At 45.5% G+C, this 20,756-nt stretch overlaps 1 protein-coding gene across 3 annotated transcripts in view; it reads right to left on the bottom strand.

Moving 5' to 3' along the window:
* Positions 1-20,756, bottom strand: part of ITGA6 (integrin subunit alpha 6) — a 67,921-nt gene that overhangs the window by 32,181 nt on the left and 14,984 nt on the right. For all 3 annotated transcript variants that reach the window (XM_045196241.2, XM_024561566.4, XM_024561567.3), the window contains exons 2-5: positions 6,025-6,149; positions 4,514-4,593; positions 3,156-3,411; positions 1,363-1,494 (exon numbers count right to left, since the gene is read on the bottom strand). In XM_045196241.2, coding sequence (XP_045052176.2) covers positions 1,363-1,494; positions 3,156-3,411; positions 4,514-4,593; positions 6,025-6,149 — 593 coding nt within the window. The remainder of the gene's footprint in view (positions 1-1,362; positions 1,495-3,155; positions 3,412-4,513; positions 4,594-6,024; positions 6,150-20,756) is intronic.

The raw sequence follows: 20,756 nt of genomic DNA, 5'->3' as shown, positions 1-20,756 counted from the left end.
GTTGGTTTCTTGCCTAGAGCCATTAAAATTAAATGTTTCTCACCATAAACTTACCCCTAAACAATGCATCTGAAGACAGGTTGTCTGTCAATGTATATTCAAATAAAAGACTGGTTTGTTGATAATATTTACCTTGAAAAACCATATTTAATAGTTGAGACTGAAAACTGCTTGGCCCTGTGTCCCCTTCATGTCCTGCAAAGCCATCCACATGCCCAGCAAGAGGGATGATAAGACTACTTATTTTACAATATTGTTGGGAAGATCAAATGAGCCCTGTAAAGCATTAAGTGGGTGCTTGACACCTGGTAAGTATAACGTCTCCCTTCCCTCTTCCACACCCGCACACGGGGCGGGAGGGGGGCTGTCTGAAAAGTTCTTTTAATTAACAATACTGTTCATACACACCTATGAAATTAGAACAACTTATTTTTTCAATTACAGTTGGTATTTAGGTCAATTTTTAAGAATATGTTTAACATATTATTCAGAATTATTCCTATATCTTGACCTATCTTTTCCTTTTTCCTTTGCATTCATTGTTCCAGTAATATCTTTGGCATATGGGTACTTTTCTTTAAAAAAAAAATAGGTTACTATTTGAGTTTAGGAGATTTTTTACATTTTTTCCAAGAAAGGCACAGTAATTATTCTTTATGTCACTTCATACCAAGAATTAAAGCCCTTAAAAGCCTGTGTGCAATTACCATAATGCACACGAATAATTTAGGACGCCCATTAGTAATGCAAACAAGCCTAAGGAGTTAAGGAGTGGGCACTTAGACCTAATCCGGGTGTCCTCAAGGCTGCTTCCGCAGGCCTGCCCAGCCTCCGCGGGAAAGCCCCGTGCCACCCCACCAGGGGCCCTGTGACATGGGGGCCCCAGTCCAGAAGCAGGGCCAGCCCTTGGAGAAAGGCAATCACAGAGGTAGGCCATGGGGGTCCCGACTTGCCACTTAAGAGTAACTTTGTAAATATGGCTCTTCGGAGTATCTCTAGAAAGAGGCACTAAAGGAGAAGGAAGGCAGCTCAGCTAACTAACACCCATGCATTGTTTCCACAGCTGCATGAACAGCCTGTTTCGGGCTGCATAGGCCGACACTGACTCAGGAAATGGACTTCCCCACAGAGGACAGACGGATTTAGCAGACAGCAGGTTTCCTCCCCACTCGAGGGAGCCCAGGTCAGAAGGGAAGGATCCCAAGCATCAGCCGGAAGGCCTAAATCAAATCCCAGTAAAGGCAGACACAGGTCCCTGGCTCCACCTGACCTGCTTTCAGCCTCGAAGTCCAAGGCCTTGTGAGAGCAGTGTGCCCCAGCGGCGTCTGGAGGGGGAGGCGTGCCACCTGCTCTGGTTCCTACCTAAGTAACTGTTAGCGGGAACAGGAACTAGACTCTCGTCATGGTCGGTCTCTCCACCAACTTCGTAAGGCCCATCTTCAAAGATGTTCATGTCAAAAAAAGTGTTATTTTTTTGCTCTACACGAACGATCCCTAAAGGGATGAAATGGTAAAAAACAAGAACAAAATGAAGATGAAACAAAATAAAACAGGTGGTTCCTAATAAAACATTCCTGGTGTTACCCCTAAGTACAGCAAGAATAGTTTGGAGGAAGAAAAGATAGGAAAAAAAGAGATGAATTTTGAGGTTATTAAAGTTAAAAAATCATGTTCATGTAAATTTTTATATCAAAGAAAGTTATTGCAGTAATAAGAAAACACCATGCACTTTCACAAATTATCTTTACAATGCCGTGCAAGTGGATGAAAATGGAGTGTCTACTTAGTTAAGTAAATCTACAGAAAACAATTTGTGTGTGTGTATATATATATATATATACACACATATATATATATGAATCTGATGATACTTTACATTTTCTAAAATCCCAAATCAATTTACCTTCTTTACTGTAGTATAACAATGAAATTAATATTTTGATCAGTTCTTCATTTTAACCAAGATTCACCTTTTAAAATTTTTCATTAATAAGATTATATATATACTAAGCCCACCATGTGAATTTAAAGTGTTAACCTTTTAAGTCAGGGTTTATAAAGCAGATAAGACATGTTTCCCATAAGTTAAAACACACATAATTGATGGGTGTTTTTATTGTTTTGTTTTGCTATGTGTGGCATCTATGCTTGCTAAAATAAAGCTATTTCTACATTCCAGCATTTCACAAATAGCACTAAGTGAAAGATTCGATCAGCAGCGGGGAGACCTCAGGCTACCACTCCCAGAAGTTGCCAGGATGGCGCACACAGAGGCTGCTCTTCTCAAGGGTGGTATCTAGCAGGAATTTAAAAACTTGGAAATTTTTTAATGCAAAAGGAACATTTTCCCTAAGTTTTTCCTGACTAGTGGAAATGTCATAACATAGGATTTATTTTAATAAGTTTCTCAAAAAATGTCTTATTTCCAAATCAGATGTATTGCTCTTCATTATGCATTCAAGATAGGTAAAGTGCTCTTTATAGCACAGTGGCTTTCTACACCTGGCTAAGGTCTCCAGAGAAGTGCAGCTTTCATTACAGGAGCCGACCGGGTTCATCCGGTCAGGACCATGGGCCACTCTCCCCCCACTTCCCAGCATCTCTCCTTTCCCCGCATTGCAATGATAACTAAACCATACCGTTAGACAGCTTGTCTGCAAGTCATCTGAAACAACCATCTCAAAATTCCCCGATTCGTTATCCTCTAACTCTCTTACCAAAACGTAGCCTTTAAGATGGGATGTAATGAAAGAAATGTCTGTATTAACACACTATTATCGGTACCTGACAGGCAGTACTCAATCCTTATCAGTTTTCAGATCGCTACCTTAAAATTGAAACTTCCACCTTCATGAAACAGGCAAACATAAAACAGTGAAACTAATAATGTTAATTATTATACTCTTACAGAATAAAGGTTAACTACTTGTATCAATGTAAATTGCTGGGAGAGGGGGAAAAATAAAAATCCCAAAGTGTGCATCATTATTTGTTTTTAAAAGTCATGTAATTTGGAGACGTTAATATCCTACCCTACTTCTACAATATACAAGTACCTTATAACGCATTTTAATTAAAGAAGTTCCAAATCACTGTGCACGTAACAAATAATGTAATCGTCCTAATCTCCATTTTTATAAATACACACGTCCTACCTTTCCAGTTATAAGTGCCCGGGGCTCCAAATACAATGTAATGAAAGTCTTTCGTAAAGGTGGCTGCTACGCCTTGCTGGCAAGAGCCAAACTTCTCGTGGCCTCTCAGTCGGCCGTCACAAAAACTCCAGTCTCCCCCATCCATCTCGTCTTCAATCCTCAGATTCTGACTCAGGACGTAACACCTTCCGAAGATGTCCCGGGATTCCTGCTTTGTGTTCACGTGTTGTCTCTTTTCGTATCGATGAGCACATGTCTGCAAACAGATGGAATAAAGTAGCCCACTCACGTCTACAAACCTGGTGTTTTTCATTACAAATAATAAAGACGATGTTAAACGTGCCCTCATCCTGGGATTGGACCCAAAACCAGCAAATCTTCCCCAAAGTGCCACTAAGAAGACTATTATCCAGCCTGCAGAAACTACAGGACTTCTGTCTTATTTTCACCCAGAAAATCATGCTCCAATCCAAATACTCCACAGTTGATTTACTTAAAAATTTACCTGTCACATAAACAACGGAAATACCTTATTTCATTTTCTTAATTTAACTGGCTCACTAGCTACATAAATCTGCACATCAGTATGTTTGTGAAAATAGCACATTCCAGAACAATCATAGGCATATATTCACAGGGATCGGGCAAACATAGCTAAAGTAGACATTTTCCTTTTACGCAGACTATTCCCTCGTAACCCTAAACCCTAACTCACACTCTGAGCTCTGAGATCAAGTTTACTCTATTCGACAGAAGACAGAGAGGACTGCACTGCTGGGAGAGGTGCAACAGTCTCCACGGTGTTACAGGGTGTCCAAGGCTGTGCTCCATCTGACACAGGCTGAAAATACTGTGCCATACCCACGTCAATTTCCCAAACTACAGCCCTTAAAAAGCAAGAGTCAATGTTCATTACAGTTCTCATTTTTCTCAAAATTGTATACACATTTGTTACAGTAACCAGATTTTGAAGGAGACACAGAAAGATCAATCATAATCCAGCCTGGGGGCACTTCCAAGGCTGTCCAGCGTTAAGACCCTCTCGTTTTCGCTCCCACTTCTATTTGAAGAAGCTCAGAATAAATAATTAAAGAGTTTAAAATGATCTGATTGTATTTTCCATGACCATTCCCTTAGTTTTCTATACCTCATCTATAAAAGCTCCATAGTGCCTAGGACCATGACGAGCTTTGTCTTGCTCTTTTTGTTTTAAGACCATCTAGAGTTTGAGATATCCAGTAGAGGTTTTTCAATGAGGTCTTTGGATTTGAATGTTCCAAAGAAAAGCACAGTCGTGTTCGCTGCTGTCGGGCCTGGTGCTCAGGCGCTGTGGAATGAACACACTTCTCTGCACTTACCACGACTTTGCCCCCGGGACCCTGGCTCTGGACGGTGACCCCCATCCACTGATCTTCCTTGCTTTCCGATGAAGGGTCAGCTGTGGAGAGCGGCACAGGTTACATACACACAGTTAGGACTTCAGAGCTACTGACACAGGCAATCAACCAACAGATGAACAAAAATACAATAGCCTTGACTCCAAGCGTAATTACTTAGTAAATTTAGTTACTCAATCCAGGAAGATTACTTCTCATCTTAAGAAAATGGATAGGTGATTGTTGGTAGAAATAGTTCATAAAATCCTTTACACAAAATACATCGCTCTACCAGGTGGCCCTTCACCTTCTCTGACACCCAGAGTCCTGACTACAGAGAGGTTTTTGAAAATTTAAGACTAAGGAGGCCCCTCCAACATATGTCCTTTAAGGCAACAATGCCAAATCCAGCTTCCAAACCCCACCTACCATCCAAACTAACAAAGTGCTCACTTCTCTCCATACTCCCAAACTGGTTACCTAACAGCACAAACAAGTCTTCTCTTTACTGGAGATGTGAACACATGGCCACAGATTCATTTTGTATCTTTCCATTGATGCCAAAAAAGGAAGGGGATACATTTCTTTTACCCTTTCTACCCCCAAAGAGAGAGAAGTCACGAATACCACCATGTGCTCATTTCAGTATCAATCCGAACCCACCAGGTGTGCCCTCCTCAGCGAGAACCAAGGCGGGCACAGTTTTCCACCCTGAACCATTACAAAACTAGGAAAACTAAACAACTCCAAGTGACAGGAGTGAAATGTCAAAATGTTAAATAAGGAGCAGTTATGTCTGAATTACCCGTGGGTGAATGCCATTTACAAGGTTCCCATCATTTACATGTATTATTTCCTAATTGGTAAAAAACAACAGTAACAAAAAAAGTCATTTATAAATCATGAAAAAGAAGATAAAAATAAAACATGCATCCGCACATATACTTAGTCCAAGTATGTCAAGTTAGGCTTGGTTGGAGCTTCTCAGTACCTTAATTATTCTGCCCGACATACAGAGTCCTCCCCAAACAAGCCTCTATCTGAGACAGTAGGGCAAAACTTATCCATACTGGTCAGCTCTCATTTCAGGGAGATCTGAAATTTAAAATCGGCTTTCTCCCAAATGTTCTCACAGCAGGCGAGAACTTTCGGCTGCTGTGTACAAGACACGCACATTCGATTTTCTACCGGGCTCTAAACTCAGTTTTCCGACAGCCTCCTGTAGAACTCCAACACCTCACTAGGTGGCAGCATCAACACACCATATCAGTTTAGGAACTGGCCTTAGGAAGGGCACCAATACACCGCATCTACACATGATTTAGAAAGTAGTAAATGTTTTCAGGGCAGACAAAAAACAGTTAAGGCTGATGCAATTAAAAGAGGCCCTTTCTCCAAGAATGGATGTTTGTACCCCCTTTCCTCATGGAAAAAGGGCAAGTGGTACAGACGAGCTGGCCACGTGAACTCTGAGTGAGTACAGAAGAACACACCGTTGTTATCAAATTCAATCCGAGTGCAAGGGCCGGGAGAGGTGATGTCGCAGCTGTACAGGCCTCCAGTTCTGTTGGCCCTCTGCAGTGGAAGGGCAACCGCCCGGGGGGCCCCCACGAGCAGCCTGTGGACAAAACAGAGAATTTGGAGATGTGAACTTAATACGCATTAACATTTCAGTTAGTCAGACCAAGAGATACCAAGATTATTCTTTATCAAGGAGGCCACTAGGGTAATTCTCTGCCAGCTTAGGCAGCGAGCGGGAGCAAAGGTAGAGTCCTGTGCCTGCCACACACACACACACACACACACACACACACACACACACACACACACACACACAAAACTGCACACGCCATGCAGAGGGAGGTTTGCCGAAACCAGGCAGAAGATACACCCATCTCTCACAATACCAGCAGCTTTCCCCCGAGTATGAACAGGACCCCTACACCTAACCAAGGACATTATATGGAACTCAACAGACAAAACCAACAGCCCCACATTGGAAGGTCACATTAAATTTATCAAGCGATAATAAGTCAATTTCTAATAATATCCCTTCCTGAGGTATTGCTCAAAGGTAATTTCAATTCTATCCTAGATGTCAGCTTCCATACTGTGTTAAGTTAGTTAAATAAGGAGGCCATTAGACTGATGTGGCCCTCATGCCGTGGTGGCCCATGTGAGCAAAAACATCTAAGCCTGTATATGTCTCCAGGTTACAAAACCAAACCCTAAGGACAACCAATCACAAATAGCCAACAAGGCTTTCTTTAAACTATAGCTGATCAAATAATTTCCTTTCTTTGCTTCCTTGCTTTGTCTGTGTAAGCCCTTCCACTGGCTCCTGTCGGTGGAACACTCTTAACCACTTCCAGTTAGGCAACTTAAATCAATGTTTGCTCAAATAAACCCATAAAAAGTTTTAACATGCCTCAGTTTTTCTTTTAATCATACTGATTTAGAACATAACCTTTGCCTAAGATAAAGTTTGATGAATTTTTCTCTTTCACAGCCTTGGCCTCTTTCCCCATCGATTCTTACTTCTTGGCACTCCTATCTCCAACAAACCCCTCCCCTCCCAGCAAATCAGGCTTGCTCAAAGGATTTGGGGAGGGGCTGGGGAGTGCCGCTTATGTACTAGGCATCGTAATATTCCTTCTCTCCTCCCACCCCAGGTCATCTCCTGTACAAGGGGCCCCTAACCCAAACACACAATCCTTAACATCTCACTCTTTGTTTCACAGCCAGGAGGGATCTTTGAAGACCTAGGACCTTTCTGCCAAGCTCCTCTGCTAATTCTCTTTACTCACCATCAGTTTTATAATCTTTGGGGTCTGGCGGACGGGTGGAACAAATAGGAAAAGAAACAAAGAAAAAACACATCTGACTGGACAGAGAGCAATGAGGCTTGAGCTTGGGAAAAGGGCAGGAGAAAACCAGTATGAACAAACAACCAACTCCCCCAAACAGGAAATAAGCCACTCCTTCCTTTGAGAAATCTACGAATCTCAGGTGCAGAAGAAAAAACAAACCCCACAAACCAAACAGTCCCTACCACTACTGTCTGCTGTGATCCCAGGGAAGGTTTTAATGTTTTTTTGTTTTTTTGTTTTTAAACCAATGCAATGCAATGGTGTGTCCAACAGGAAGAAAGTGCACTCAGAAAACAGAGGGAACCAGACACCGCCCAGGGAAGGCCCGTGGAGCAACATCTTACAGACCAGTGAGGTTTGGCTCAGGTGGGGACCCACATCCCTAACACCATCCCTCCTCCCAGACCCCTGACTGGTGGCACAGTCAGCCTCCACATTTGAAGGAACAAAACAAATCACACCAGGGTACAGAACTGGAACTGAGACCGAGCAAAACTTCCTGGCAAAAGCAAGGCCAACGGCCACAGGGGCTTCCACCGAGCTGCCCCACACATGCCATTAATGTCTCTGATCCATGAGCTCCGACAAACAGCTGAGAGGTGAACTGGCCTCCACGTGAGCGAGCAAGCTCAGTTACCTGGCAGATACAGGGCTGGAACCCTGTCCCAGGTTCCGGGGCTATAAGCAAGGTGCCGGGGTCAGAATCAGAGTCACAGGGCATGAGCACTGGAAGGACCAGAGAGAGTACCCAGCCTCTCACTCCACAGATGGGAAAACAGAGCCCTACAGAAGGATGGTAATTACTCGGCCCTATGATCTCACAACTAGTTGACAGCCAGGACAAAGACTGCTTTGGAACCTTGTTTTCGTCATTCTTTTAAAATGCTTCCTAAGAAATAAAACTCAGGATTTTAAGGCATTTACAACCTAGGGGAAAGGGCAGGACCTACACAGATGAGACACTGAAACGAGCACTCTCAGTATGAAAGGCTAAATTCGGAAAGGCGGAGGGAGGCAGAGTCAAGAGCATGATTGCAGCTGGGTGGGGTGAAGATCAGGGAAGAGATTTCCTGCAAAGGGAAACAACTCCAGCCGGAAGGCTGGAAGGAGCAGACCCAAGTTCCAAGGTTATTACTGTGTCTTCTCTGACCATCTCGTCTCCTCCTTGTCCACACCCAAGGAGGCTGGCAAGCTACCTAGGGCAGGTACAGAACTTGCCGCTTCCTGTTTCCTGTACTCACTCATTCCTTCTCTTATTCACTACACTAACATTCTAGAGCCTCCTAATATGACTAAAGACTCACCCCTTCCCCCACCAAACTGTCCCTTGGGGAGCCAGGCCCTAAGGGACAGGTAGAAGAAAGGTGAGGGCAGGCCAGAGGGGACGCCAAAGCCGGCATCGCCCGGACATGCTGGTGGAGCTGGAGGGGGCCAGGGGAGAAGCGTGTCATGTGCAAAGGCTGAGAAGGAAGGAGCCAGAGGAGAAGCAGGAGCAGGAATCGGTGTGATGCAACAAGACGGGGTTTGGGGTGGACAGCCTGGTCCTGGAACAGGTCAGAGATGCGAGCCCACGGAGCCCTGCACTTCCACTGCCTATTGTGCCCTGCGGGGACAGGTGCTTCCACGTATCCTGCGGTTAAAAAGCTGCAGAAATTGCTCCATGTACAGAGCAGTGCTTCCTCCAGTCCCTTGTCTCCTGGCTGCGTCCCAGGGTTTCTCCCTCCTTGGCACCTCCATCTTCTACCCGGACGCCTTCTCCTCAGAGGCTAAGGCAGGCCCCTTTAACATGCATGACAAACAGCAGGCACTTAAATCCACTTTGCTGGCTGCTTATAAGGGATGTGGCAACAAAATTTCACATGTGCTGGAAGTGCCACACACTTGTAGTTCAAGAGGCTTGCCCGCTTTACCTGTGGCTACTACAGAGGAGACCACACCATGCATGGGGGGGGGGGGGGGGCAGCAGCTGGAGGCAAGGGTCCTGCTGCCTCCCTTGGGCTCTGCCTGCGTGTATCCCCAGCACCATCCTTCCTGCAGGTCCCTGGACAACTGGCACAGTGAGCCCACCTTGGAATCTGTCCCACCCAGGGATGGAGGAAGGCAGGGATGCTCTGTGGCCTCACGCCCCAGGCAGGAGGAAAAGCAGACAGTGATGGGGTGAGGGACTGTCCCTGGGACCACACATACAGGAAAACAATGATGGGGAGGGGATGGAATTAAGTCGGATAAAAATTGGAGTCATGGAAAAGGTAGATGGGAGAACAGAGTCACTCCAACCAAACTCAGCAATTGGCAGATATCTTAATCCTCAAGGTAAAGCTGCCCTTCTGGTTCAGGAAATAAGCAAGCTCTTAATTCTGCTTAGAACCAGCCTTAATCACAGGAGGGCACAGCCTATTGGCTGACGCTGTTTCTGGCAGAGACCGGTCAATGACACCAGCCCTGGTGCAGCCCATCTGCTTCCCTGCCTAAGTCCTTTAGGACCTGGGCTTCGGTCTAAGCCCCTGGGAACAAAGCCAGCTCCTGAGCTACCAGGGGGTGCAGCTCCAGGAGGGACAGTCTGCATCTCGGGGATCCCTCAGGCCACGCCAAAACCAAGTTTCTGCCCCAATCCCAGCTTTCTCTCCTTTGCCCCCAATGCTCTTTGATGCTGGCTTCAGTGTGAGCAGCAGGCACTCTCTGGGCACTAGCAGGGTACCCACAGCAGCTCCTAGGACCCGGCAGCAGCTGCCAGGGCTGTTCAGTTATTACTGACCCAGCCAGTATGTATGAAGAATTCAGAACTGTAGTAACGACTCACATGCAGAGTGACTGGGACTAAGGGATACAAATTACGGCCTCCAAAGGGAAGTCAAGGAGATGAACGGCACATGGTTTCAGAAGCCTATTTCCCTATCAGGCCAAAAGGAAAACTGCATCAAAAAAGGGTAAGAATTTGGGTTTGAACTAAGATTGTGTTAGACACCAAAAGGCAGAGGGAAAATTACTGCCCAAATGATTTCCACGCGGCCAGTGGACACGCACACCCACTGTTGTAAACCGTGCTGCATGAAAACTGCCTGGGGGCTCGCACACATCAGCAACCCACATTGAGACTGTAAGACAGAACCGGTGAGGAACAATAAAAGTTCAGATAGTAAGACACAATGTAACAGGCTGATCACAAACTACACGAGTGAGACAGTAACTGAGCATATCATAAAAAATCAGGTCTTTCAGCCTAGATCAGAATTCTGGGCACAAAGATTCAGGATCCACAATCATACAAGGTTATTTCATTCAAACTTCTTCAACCAGCCCACACTCCTGTTTCTTATAGTCAAGTTCTCACCCAATTCATATGCAACTACTTCAACCACAAGTCTTAAATGCTGGGGCACTTTTCAAACTCTGAGGACACTAGCAGCTTCGCTTCATTGTTTTTGGCAATAATTCATTTCCTCAAGGATTAAAGACCCTGCCCCCAGCCATGCAACTCTGTCTCAGGAAATGTCAAATACTCCTCCATTAGAACAAGGACACCATTATTGCTTAATTTAAAACACAGCCTTCTTAGTTTGTCCCAATTAAGCCTTAAAAAATTAGAAGATGGCATCACAATTTCAACCGTCACCTCGACATTTAACTGATCTTCAAACTTGGTTTTTAAATTTTGTTAGGTAAATACAAATCAAAAAGAAAGAACTTATAGTGGAAAGCAACAGATTCCTAACTTTTTAGCTCTAGATACTATAATACATTTACTCCTGACTTACCAGCTTTCAGCAACAGTTGTTGACCCCACAATACAGAAAGAACTTAAACTACTTGCTCCTTTGCCTATGTTTAATAACTGTATTACTTCAATTCTTCTACTCGCTACCCTGTAAGATTTAAGTACTACATTTTAACCCCCGTTTCCCTCCATCGACTTCCAGTGTAGCCTGTCCCCTCCCCACCAGTGAGGGACACTGCCAGCACTGTGACTTTTCCTCCTCTTGGATTCCCTCCTCTTGGATTCTCCAGACCCACTGGCCACGAGCTCTGCTTTCACAGTATCATCAGAGCCATGGCCACTTCCGTTTTGTCTTGTAACCACAATTTGGCCATCTGTTCTTTTATGTAACCAGGTAAATATTATTCAGCGCTGAACTAAACTGCATTGAAATTACCCTCTTTCTGTCTGAGACCAGTATCAGAAGCCCTGACCTCAAAGGGAACTGCTCCCAGCATCAAGGGCAGACTTTTCTTACAGTCCATCATAGAGTGCTTGGTGTTCTGCACATTCGGACCACGACTTCTGCTTTTCTTGGCACTTCTCACTGCCCTTCCTTCACCTTAGTGTTTACTCCAGCCCCAATCTTTCCTACGTTCCCAGTCACACCTGTATTGAATCAGAATTTCTTCTTCGTTCAGGTTTCCTTCTCGGAGCCCTTGGACCCCTGCTACTGCACAGAGTGCCCTCCAGGCCTGCCTGCCGTACTGGGACATCCCGGACAGCCCTTCCTGCCCTCCTGGGGTGACTTGCTTTGACCTGGGATCCCATGTATTCCTCTTACTTGAATTATTTTCTTAGATACCATCCTAAGGGACACTACATGAAAGGTGAACTGAGTCCCTGCACAGAGAAGCAATGCTACTCTCTGCTCTCACCAGGTTGACAGTTTGGGTACAAGAACTTTGATGTTGCTGCTCTAATTTATTCTAGTATCCAGTGCTGTCAATGACAATTCTGACATAAGTCTAATTTTCGTTTCTTTGAGGGTGACTTTTAGGCTCTGCACTTCACCCCAGGTGAACGGTGGGACACAGGGCGTGCCGATCCCTTCCCTCATTCCATTTTCTCCTGGATTAACCTGCTTTCTCTCTCATTCCCTTCCCTCTCTCTGTGGTTCTGAGATTCTTCAACCTTATTTTCCGGTATTTCTAGGTTAAATTTAAATAAAATTTAAATTCAATAAAATTTTAAATTTCAGCACTTACAACCTCCAAAACAAAAGCTCTTTGTTTTGATTGTGCCTTTTACATAATGCATCCTATTCTTATTTTGTGAATTAAGTATGTTCTCAAATTTCTGAGTATTTTACCTGGAGGTACCCTTCCCCCACCCCCACAGTTCTCGTTCTGTTCCTGGATTATCTGCTTCTTCCAGTTTTTCTGTTGGTTACTTCAGCCATCCCTTTTATGCTGTTGGTTCTCATCGCATGCCTGGTAATCCTTGGTTGTCTTCTTTGGCAAGTGTATAAGAAGGCCCACTTCCGGCTCAGTCTCACCCCGAGCAGGAATTCTGAAAGGGAGTCCAGGGCGGGGCTGCTGAGGGCAGTTTTCACTTTGGACTCAGCCGGGCTGTGGTGCGCATGCAAAGCACTCAAATGCTGGAGGAGGAAGGCTTGGCTCTGCAGGTGCCAGCAGCCGCTCCAGAGGCCCTGGCCCTTTCTCCAAACAGTGTCCTCACTGCCTCCCTTACCTACTTCTACCAGAATCCATTCATTTTTATTTTTAATTGAGTTAGAATTGATTTAAGTTTTGTAAAACATTGACCTGTCAACATTTCCATCCCTCTCCCTGCAAAAAAACAAAGTGTTACGAGGTTTTTGTTTTGCTTTTGGTCACAGTATTACATGCCAGCAGCCGGTGCTCTGTGCAGAGCTGGTGGGCACCAGTGTCACGTGGCGTCCGTTGTCCTGCACACAGACCCTCAGTTCCAGGGCCACGTCCCATGGCCAGTCCCGGCCTCACTGATGACACCCAGGGTGGAGCAGGGCAGACCACCCCAGGCCCCGCCCTTCCTTTCCCAGCCCCCACCTGACTGTGGCTCCTTCCTTTATTAAGGTCACAAAGCAGATCCCAGCGCTTTCTGCCTTTTAGTGCCCTCTCAGCCACTGTGGCACCCTGCAGAGGCTGGAGGGGGGTGCGCCTAGAATGCCACCGGGAGCCACAAATCAAAGTCCAGTCAGTTCTTGAAGAAATTGGATTTTCATCACAGCCTCGTTCTCCTGCAGTGTCAAGGTGAAAGTCTTCCTCCCAGCTGTTACCACATCTCTTTATCGTCACTGCCACCCCTCATACACCAGGTGCAGACCTACACATAAGTCTCCTTGCATGGAAAAGACAATTTTTGTAAAGAAGTGGGTTTGGGGTCTTTTTTGCCAATTTGTATATTTACGTTTTTTGATGTAGATGAAAACATTTGATCATTTATATAAAAAATTTAAACAACCTGAATAGTGTGGCTCAGTTGGTTGGGCATCATCCCGCAAAGCAAAAGGTCACCACTTCAAATCCTGGTCAGGGCACTTGCCTGGGTTGCAGGTTCAGTCCCCAAAGCAGCACGTGAGAGGCAACTGATTGATGTTTCTCTCTCACATCAATGTTTCTCTGCCTGCCTCTCTTTCTCCCTCCCCTCTCTCTCTAAAAATACATAAATAAAATCTTTAAAAAATCTTTAAATAACATTATATTAAGCATTCATTTAAAATAGTTTTATTCAAATTCCATGAAGTAACTTTTCAAACTTCATGTTTCTTTGACATTGCTTTCTAAAAGGAATGTCTAAGCCGGTTTTCCTCCTGAGCACCTCCGAAACATCTTAAAGTCTGTAACAATAAGACCTGAAGTTCGTATGTTAAATGCTAAAGAATTATTACTAAATGGGGAGGCAAAGAAATTTAGCTCACTTCTTTAAATCAATTTATTTTATTTAAAATATTCAGAGGCCCTGGCTGGGTAACTCGGTTGATTAGAGCATCGTCCAGATACGCCAAGGTTGTGGGTTCAGTCTCTGGTCACGGCACATCGAAGCAATCGATGAGTGCATGACTAAGTGGAGCAAAACACTCGGTTCTCTCTCTCTCCACCCCCCCTTTAAAATCAGTAAAATAAAATATTTTAAAACCAAATTTAACCTCTGTCTTCATCCACAATTACAACTGATTCAGGCTGTTTTAGGTGAGTGTGTAACAAACAGTAACCAAGGGGCAGCTGTCACAAGCACGATTTACTTTATAAAGGCTACATTCGAGGTGGAACACTTGGAGTGAATATAAACCTTGCCTTATATTCAATGGTATAAGGAAAATAGCTCTTCAAGAAAGGCCCCAAGGCAGAGAACACTGTGCTTTGGACAGACATCTTAGAAAAGGCCCCCGGGTCACCCCTTCTCCCCTTCCGGAAGGTCTAGGCCCGTTCACACAGAGGCCACGTTGTCCTGAGCCATTTTTGGTCATCGGACTATCCACAAAGCACAAAGTGGTTCAAGCTTCCAGCCTTGGCTAGGCTGACCATACATCCAAACTTTCCCCCAGGACAGTCCTGGTTCACACCTGTTGTCCTGGACCCCCTTACATCCTCAAAAAATGCCCATTTGGAAGACAAATCACAGCCGCCTCAGCCTCAGACACAAAGCTAGCACTGGAGCTTGACTGATGCAGCAGCTTGGATTTAGTAACGCCCCGCTTGAAATTCCGACTGTGTGGCTGGATCTGGCCGAGGTTTCACAGGCACTGACAGGTGAGCCATTTCAGCCTGGGGGGCCCTGTGAGCAATCTCCACGTGATCAGGCTCCCTGAGGGCACCTTGTCTGTCCAACAAAGCCCCACTGGCTTTATGAGACCCCCTCTCCCCCCACCAGGTGACTCTCCGGTTGTCCATGGAGGACAATGTCCTCCTCTAGCTGGAGAGGGAAGTTCTTGCTTTCCAAGGGACAGTGGTCAACAGGGAATGCCCATCCCCTTCTACCATCCTGTGGCCTCCAGCAGCAACCCTGGTAGCCTGGCTAGACTGCTGAGAATTTTGTCCTTTCCTCCCTCTCTCTGGTTAAGGGCCCCGCTCCCCTTCCTGCTCCACCTGGGGAAGAGGAGGCTGTGTGTGCTTTTATCCAACCCTTGCACCTCCGCCTGCGTGAAACTCCTCTCAGGGGAGAAAGAGCCTGGTTCTCTCTCCTCTGGAACTAGAAAATCAGTCAACCGTCAGATTAACACCCATGTTAGGCTTTACACCCTGCCCCCTAAATACATAAAATTATGAAGTGACTAATTTTCTTTATTTTGGCAATTGGCCATTTAGAGATTGAAAGAATATACCTGCGAACTCTGCACTCACAAATATTTATACCCAGCAGCCCTGAGCCCTGAATTAGCAAGTATTATTGAGCCCTGGTAACCCCCTGAGCAGATCTGCTGCCCACTGAGCCTCACTGGGCCCTGGTTTCCTGGAGGAGCTTGAGGAGCCCAGCTTGATCTCATTTGAGCCCCTAATTTTTAGAGCAACAAGGATGACAGTTCACAAAGGACCTGCCCGGGTCAGAGTCAATTGCACAGCCTGCATTTATGACCTTAATAATCAAACAATTAACCACCTGCAAAGAAGAGCTAGAAGGTGGAGGAAAGATGGACCTGGAAACTGACTACCTCCCACCTCTCTGTGAATCAAACTCTAAAGCCCTATTCCAAAGTATGGTTTGAGAGAACTCCCCAGAATGTCAAATTCCTCCCCAGTCTCAGCAGTAAGATTAAGCACCAGGGACTCTTCATTGTAACCCTAGGGAGAAACTCCTCACGCAGCCCAATATTCTTTTTTACAAGAAGGGCAGCAAACCTGAGTAGTGAGCAAACTATGACACTCTATAATTAAAGTCTTTCACATATACTTTTATTCAGATGTGTCTCAGCAACTTAGAGACAAAGAAACCAGAGCTCAGACATTACCTGACGTGGGTAGGACTTCAAGCACCATACCCTTCCCAGCACACTGGGCCACGCCTGGCCCACCACCAGGAGCTGCCCCAGCTCTCCTCTCCCCCAAGGCTTTCCACGCACACAAAGGCCTTGGTGGCTTTGCTCACCGGGCTTCCTGCCATCCTGCCTCTGCGCCGCCAAAGCTGTCCTTGCCAACGATTTCCCAACTCCAGCCCCAGGCTTTACACAGGAGTTTGCCTTCAAGACCCTGCGCTCACCTTGCGCTAAACCTTCCAAAGTGAACTTGCCTGGACCAGGATTCCTCCCGATTCCATCTGATTGGACTATAAACTCCTTGAAGGAAGGAAACTGGTTCTGTTTCTTTTGTAACCTCAAGGAGGCTTGGTCAACAAACCCAAAACCCTATTTAACTATATGAACTGGCGGAGCCAGCTGGACAAGCATGAGCTACAATTCACAGAGGAACAAGTATGTTCACCCCTGAGCCTTGAGTTTTCCCATTTACACAGAAATATGATTAAAAGGCTGAAGCTCCCTTTCCTCTATGAACTATAATCTCACATTCCAAAGATGAGATTTCTACCAACCTTCCAAGAAATCACATAATAAAAAATATCCACCCTACCTGCAAATTAGGTCAAACAGCCCATTACTGTTAGCAATGCACTGATGGGGATCGCCTGCCACGCTACAGGCGCTCTGCTGTGGGTTTATTAGGAAGTAGCCACCGTGTCATTTCACAAATGTGGGTGCAGGTTCAGAGAGGGCAAGAAACGTACTCAAGGTCACACAGATGATAAGCGGTGAAGTACGAGCTGTGTCTACGGGTGAAGTAGGAGTACTCTCTGATCTTGCCCTGAACCACAAAACCCACAGTCTCCTTTCTGTTTGATTGGGAAAAAAACATCACTAAAACACTTTGATCTACCCATCTTTTCAAAACAGAGCATTTTACAAGAATGTACTTGGTTATAAACTGCAACTACTATGAAGTGTTTTGCAATCCACGCCACAGGGGCCCAAAGAATACCTGTTGCCCTCCATCTGCATCAAAACCCAGTAAATTTACTTCCAGCCTTTCTAACATTTCACAAGAAAACCGTCTTCCTGTCTCCTTGGAGAAACATGCTAGAACTAAGTCCAGTCTCCAGTCACTCTGACACTCCTGTGACACTGGAGCCTGAGGGTTCTAGTTCTCACCTGAGTTGGTACATTTTGCTATAGGCGTGTCTCTGACCAAGAACAAGGGAACTCACACAATAAAGGAACACCCAAAGCAGAACATGTTTTATTATCCACAACTTTCAACTCCTCCAGTTCAGAAATCTCTACCTTCTACCAGGAAAAAAAATACAAAAATAGATGTGAAGTCACGGCATCAATTTCAACCATGTAAACGAAACACCAGCAACGGTGGTCAGATCAGCAAAATGGAGAAGGGGGTGGGGAAGGAGTTCTAGCCCTGGCATCAATTTTTGGTGTGATCTTGATTCAACACTTGCTTCTAATTTCCCAACAACAAGGATTTAAATAATCCCAAGGAACAAGTACCAACAGCACCCAACAAGGTAAAATTACAATAGACACTGGCCTACATTTAAAATGGCCAAGACTGTTCTTCAATTCCACACAAATTTATAAAGTAGAGGCATAATACATAACCCACTCATTTTAAGAACAAGGTTATTAGCTGAAAAGGGCTGACCAAGCAATTCATACCTATAAGACATCAGTCACCTATAATAAAAATGCATTTATCTAATAAAGTAAGAAAAGGAAAAATGAAAGTCTCCAAACAACCTGTTCTTTCAGTTTTAAGCAGCAGCTGCCAGACCTTGTCAAATGTGACATTTGGTCACTTCCTGTGCTTCTGAGTTGTCAGGTACCTGACCTTCCCCGTGTCAAATTACTTTCGCCCTCCCAGTGAACTGTCCCTTCAAGGAACCGAGTCTAAGAACTTTTACGAGCTGGACCACGAGCCCACCCGCCCGTCCTTTGACCTTCACACAGTGCCTGACACAGCAGGTGCTTAGCAAGTTTCGAGTGTATAATCTACCACCACATTTAACAACTTTAAATTCAAGTATGTCGTTATCAAGCACGCTTTTATATGCCAAGTGTACCAAGCATCAATATTAGTGCTATTTTTAAAAATGACATTTTTAAAGGCTGTTATTAAATAACTCATCTATAAAAGTGACTTAAATTTCCATCATTTTTAGTAAAATATTTAATAAAAAATTCAGCAAAACAAAAGGTATATTTACAAAGTGTACACTTGGTAAGTCACCATATCCATTTTGCCATTCCAGTAACTTGAGAAATCCAGATTTCTCAATGTTTTCAACAGGAAATTAATGGTTTATTTTCTAAACAAGATAATTGAAACAACAGGCTCAATAGCTGCGCCAGAGACTGCTGGCTGTTGCCCAAGGCCGGTTTTCCGCTTTTGCCACGAGAAGAGAGTTTCTGCTGGACATGAGGCCCATGAATAAAGATGCCAGCCTCCCTGTCCCGCTGGACCTGCCACAGAACTCGGTCCTGATGAATGGGACACGTGACAGAGTGTCACTTGGCTGCTTCCAGGAATCTCCTTTAAAAGATGGTGCACAGGAGCCTTTGACTCTACTCTTTGTCCCTTCGTCCCCCTGCCTAGAATGAAGATGCTGCATCAGGATCACAAGGTCGAGGAGGAGGAGTTCTGGGTCCTGACACCGCAGACCAGCCACCCCGACTTTCACAGAACAGCAAAACGATGAGATCTTTCATGTTAAAAAAAAAAAAAAAAAGATTTAGAAATAGGATACAAAAAAAAATACAATTTGAAAAGTGTACCTATATGAATATTTACAGAAGTTACATCGCTAAACAGTTACACTGTTTACTACTCCTCTCCTATATTTAAAGATGATATTTAAAATATTCAGCAATCCGTATGGCCTAGGAAGCAATTAATCAACACATCGGAGCTGCCCCCGGAGGCCCCTGTAGTATCAGGACATTTCCACTTTAGTCGCTGGGCTGTGGAAGGAAATATGGGAAGAGGGTCATGTCCTAAGGGAAGATCGGCCAGGGCAGTGCTGAGGGACCCTCAGGGAGGCTGGGAAAAGCTGTTTACCAAGCACAGGTGTTTCCATAGTTTAACCGCTAGCACCGCTTCGCTGGCATGCACACCCTGCCTGCCTGCGCCTGCCCCCATCGGGATGATAGGGAACGTGTTTGTAGCAGGTACTGTCTCCAGATAGCGCCCATCTTACCTGCCCGTAACAGACGGGCGGGCCAAAACCACAATCAGTTACTGAGGGCATCACAAGAAGACTCACTCGGTGGGTTCAAGTGCCAGCTGTACCCTTAATGGCGGGGTGTCATCTGCATGGCTTCTCGGTGCGACAGCTCTACCTGAAGTTTCTCACACCACGTTGCAAGGATCAAATGGAACCCTGCCAGACAGCCTCATGAGCACTAGTGTGGTGCTTAAGCACCGCCTGTGCTGTCACTGGTGTTCGGCAGACACACTCCAACAAGCCATTCCAATTTTAACAAGCGCACTAACAAGCACAGGTACATGCGAGGCGCAAATGCCGAAGCCGTCAGGAATGCAACAGCTTGGACGTAAAACTGTCAACTCCAGTTGTTGAAAAGATTCCAGCAACCCCACTGGTAGAGTATCCTGTGACATCGGACGGCAGGACAGAGTTTGTGACAGGAAGTCATGAAGAGCAGCCAGCCACTTCCCCCGAATCAGCCACCACCAACCGTTACAACCGCGCCAGGAAGCCCGCACTGGGAATCGGTCCTGTGCCCCCAGTGAGGGGGGGGTGCGAAGCCCCTCACTGCAGGCCTGCTTTTAACAGCACAGGGTGAGAAGGTACCTGAATACCCACACTCGTCAAATAAATTGTGACTCATTCTTAAAACTGAGCACCGTGCAGACATTCAAAACATGAAGGAAGCTCTTTACGTACAACATCAAACAAGCACTAAAACATGCCAAGGGAAGAAAAGGCAAGGTGCAGAAGAATACACGTGGCACACGACCACGCATGTGAGAAATGCGGGTGTATGTGTTCGCCTACGAACGTACGGGTACTGGTGAGGAGTCGCGCCAAACTGGCAAAACAATGGTCGCCTCCAGGAAGAGCAGGGTGACTACAGACCAGGGGTGGGAGGGTGATTTTCATTCCACACCTTTTTGTAGTTTTTATAGCTGTACCACATGACTATCACCAAATCAAAAAAGTATAATTTTTAAAATGCCATTGGTCAGTGGACAATGGGTCGTTGAAGGTGTTGCAGAGAAAATGACAGAGATCGCCATGGAGGTTAAAACAGTGCCCAGAAGTCATGAAGGAACCCTCCTGATCGCACGAGACAAGCTCGCACACGCCGTCTTTATGCAGGCAGTCGCAGGAGGCCAAGTCCAAGACTGATTTTTATAGCCCGTTCAAGAGGCACAACCACACGCCAATAAAGACGCGGATGAACCCAGACCTTCTGTGCGCTGTGCTGGCCACCTGGGCACTGCAGTAAAGCGCACGTGGAGGGCAGAGGCTGGAAAATATCGCAGAAAGGAAACCCACGCTGAAGAGGCAGACCAGCTCTCCACCACAGTCAAGAGAAGTACGGAATGAAATGCAATGACATCAGAGGGAAGAGCGCTCTCCTTCACTGTGAAAGCCC

The sequence above is a fragment of the Desmodus rotundus genome, chromosome 2, assembly GCF_022682495.2.
Source record: "Desmodus rotundus isolate HL8 chromosome 2, HLdesRot8A.1, whole genome shotgun sequence".
NCBI lineage: Eukaryota > Metazoa > Chordata > Mammalia > Chiroptera > Phyllostomidae > Desmodus > Desmodus rotundus.
Note: the sequence above shows the minus strand (reverse complement) of the source record. Positions and strands in the feature narration are given on the sequence as shown.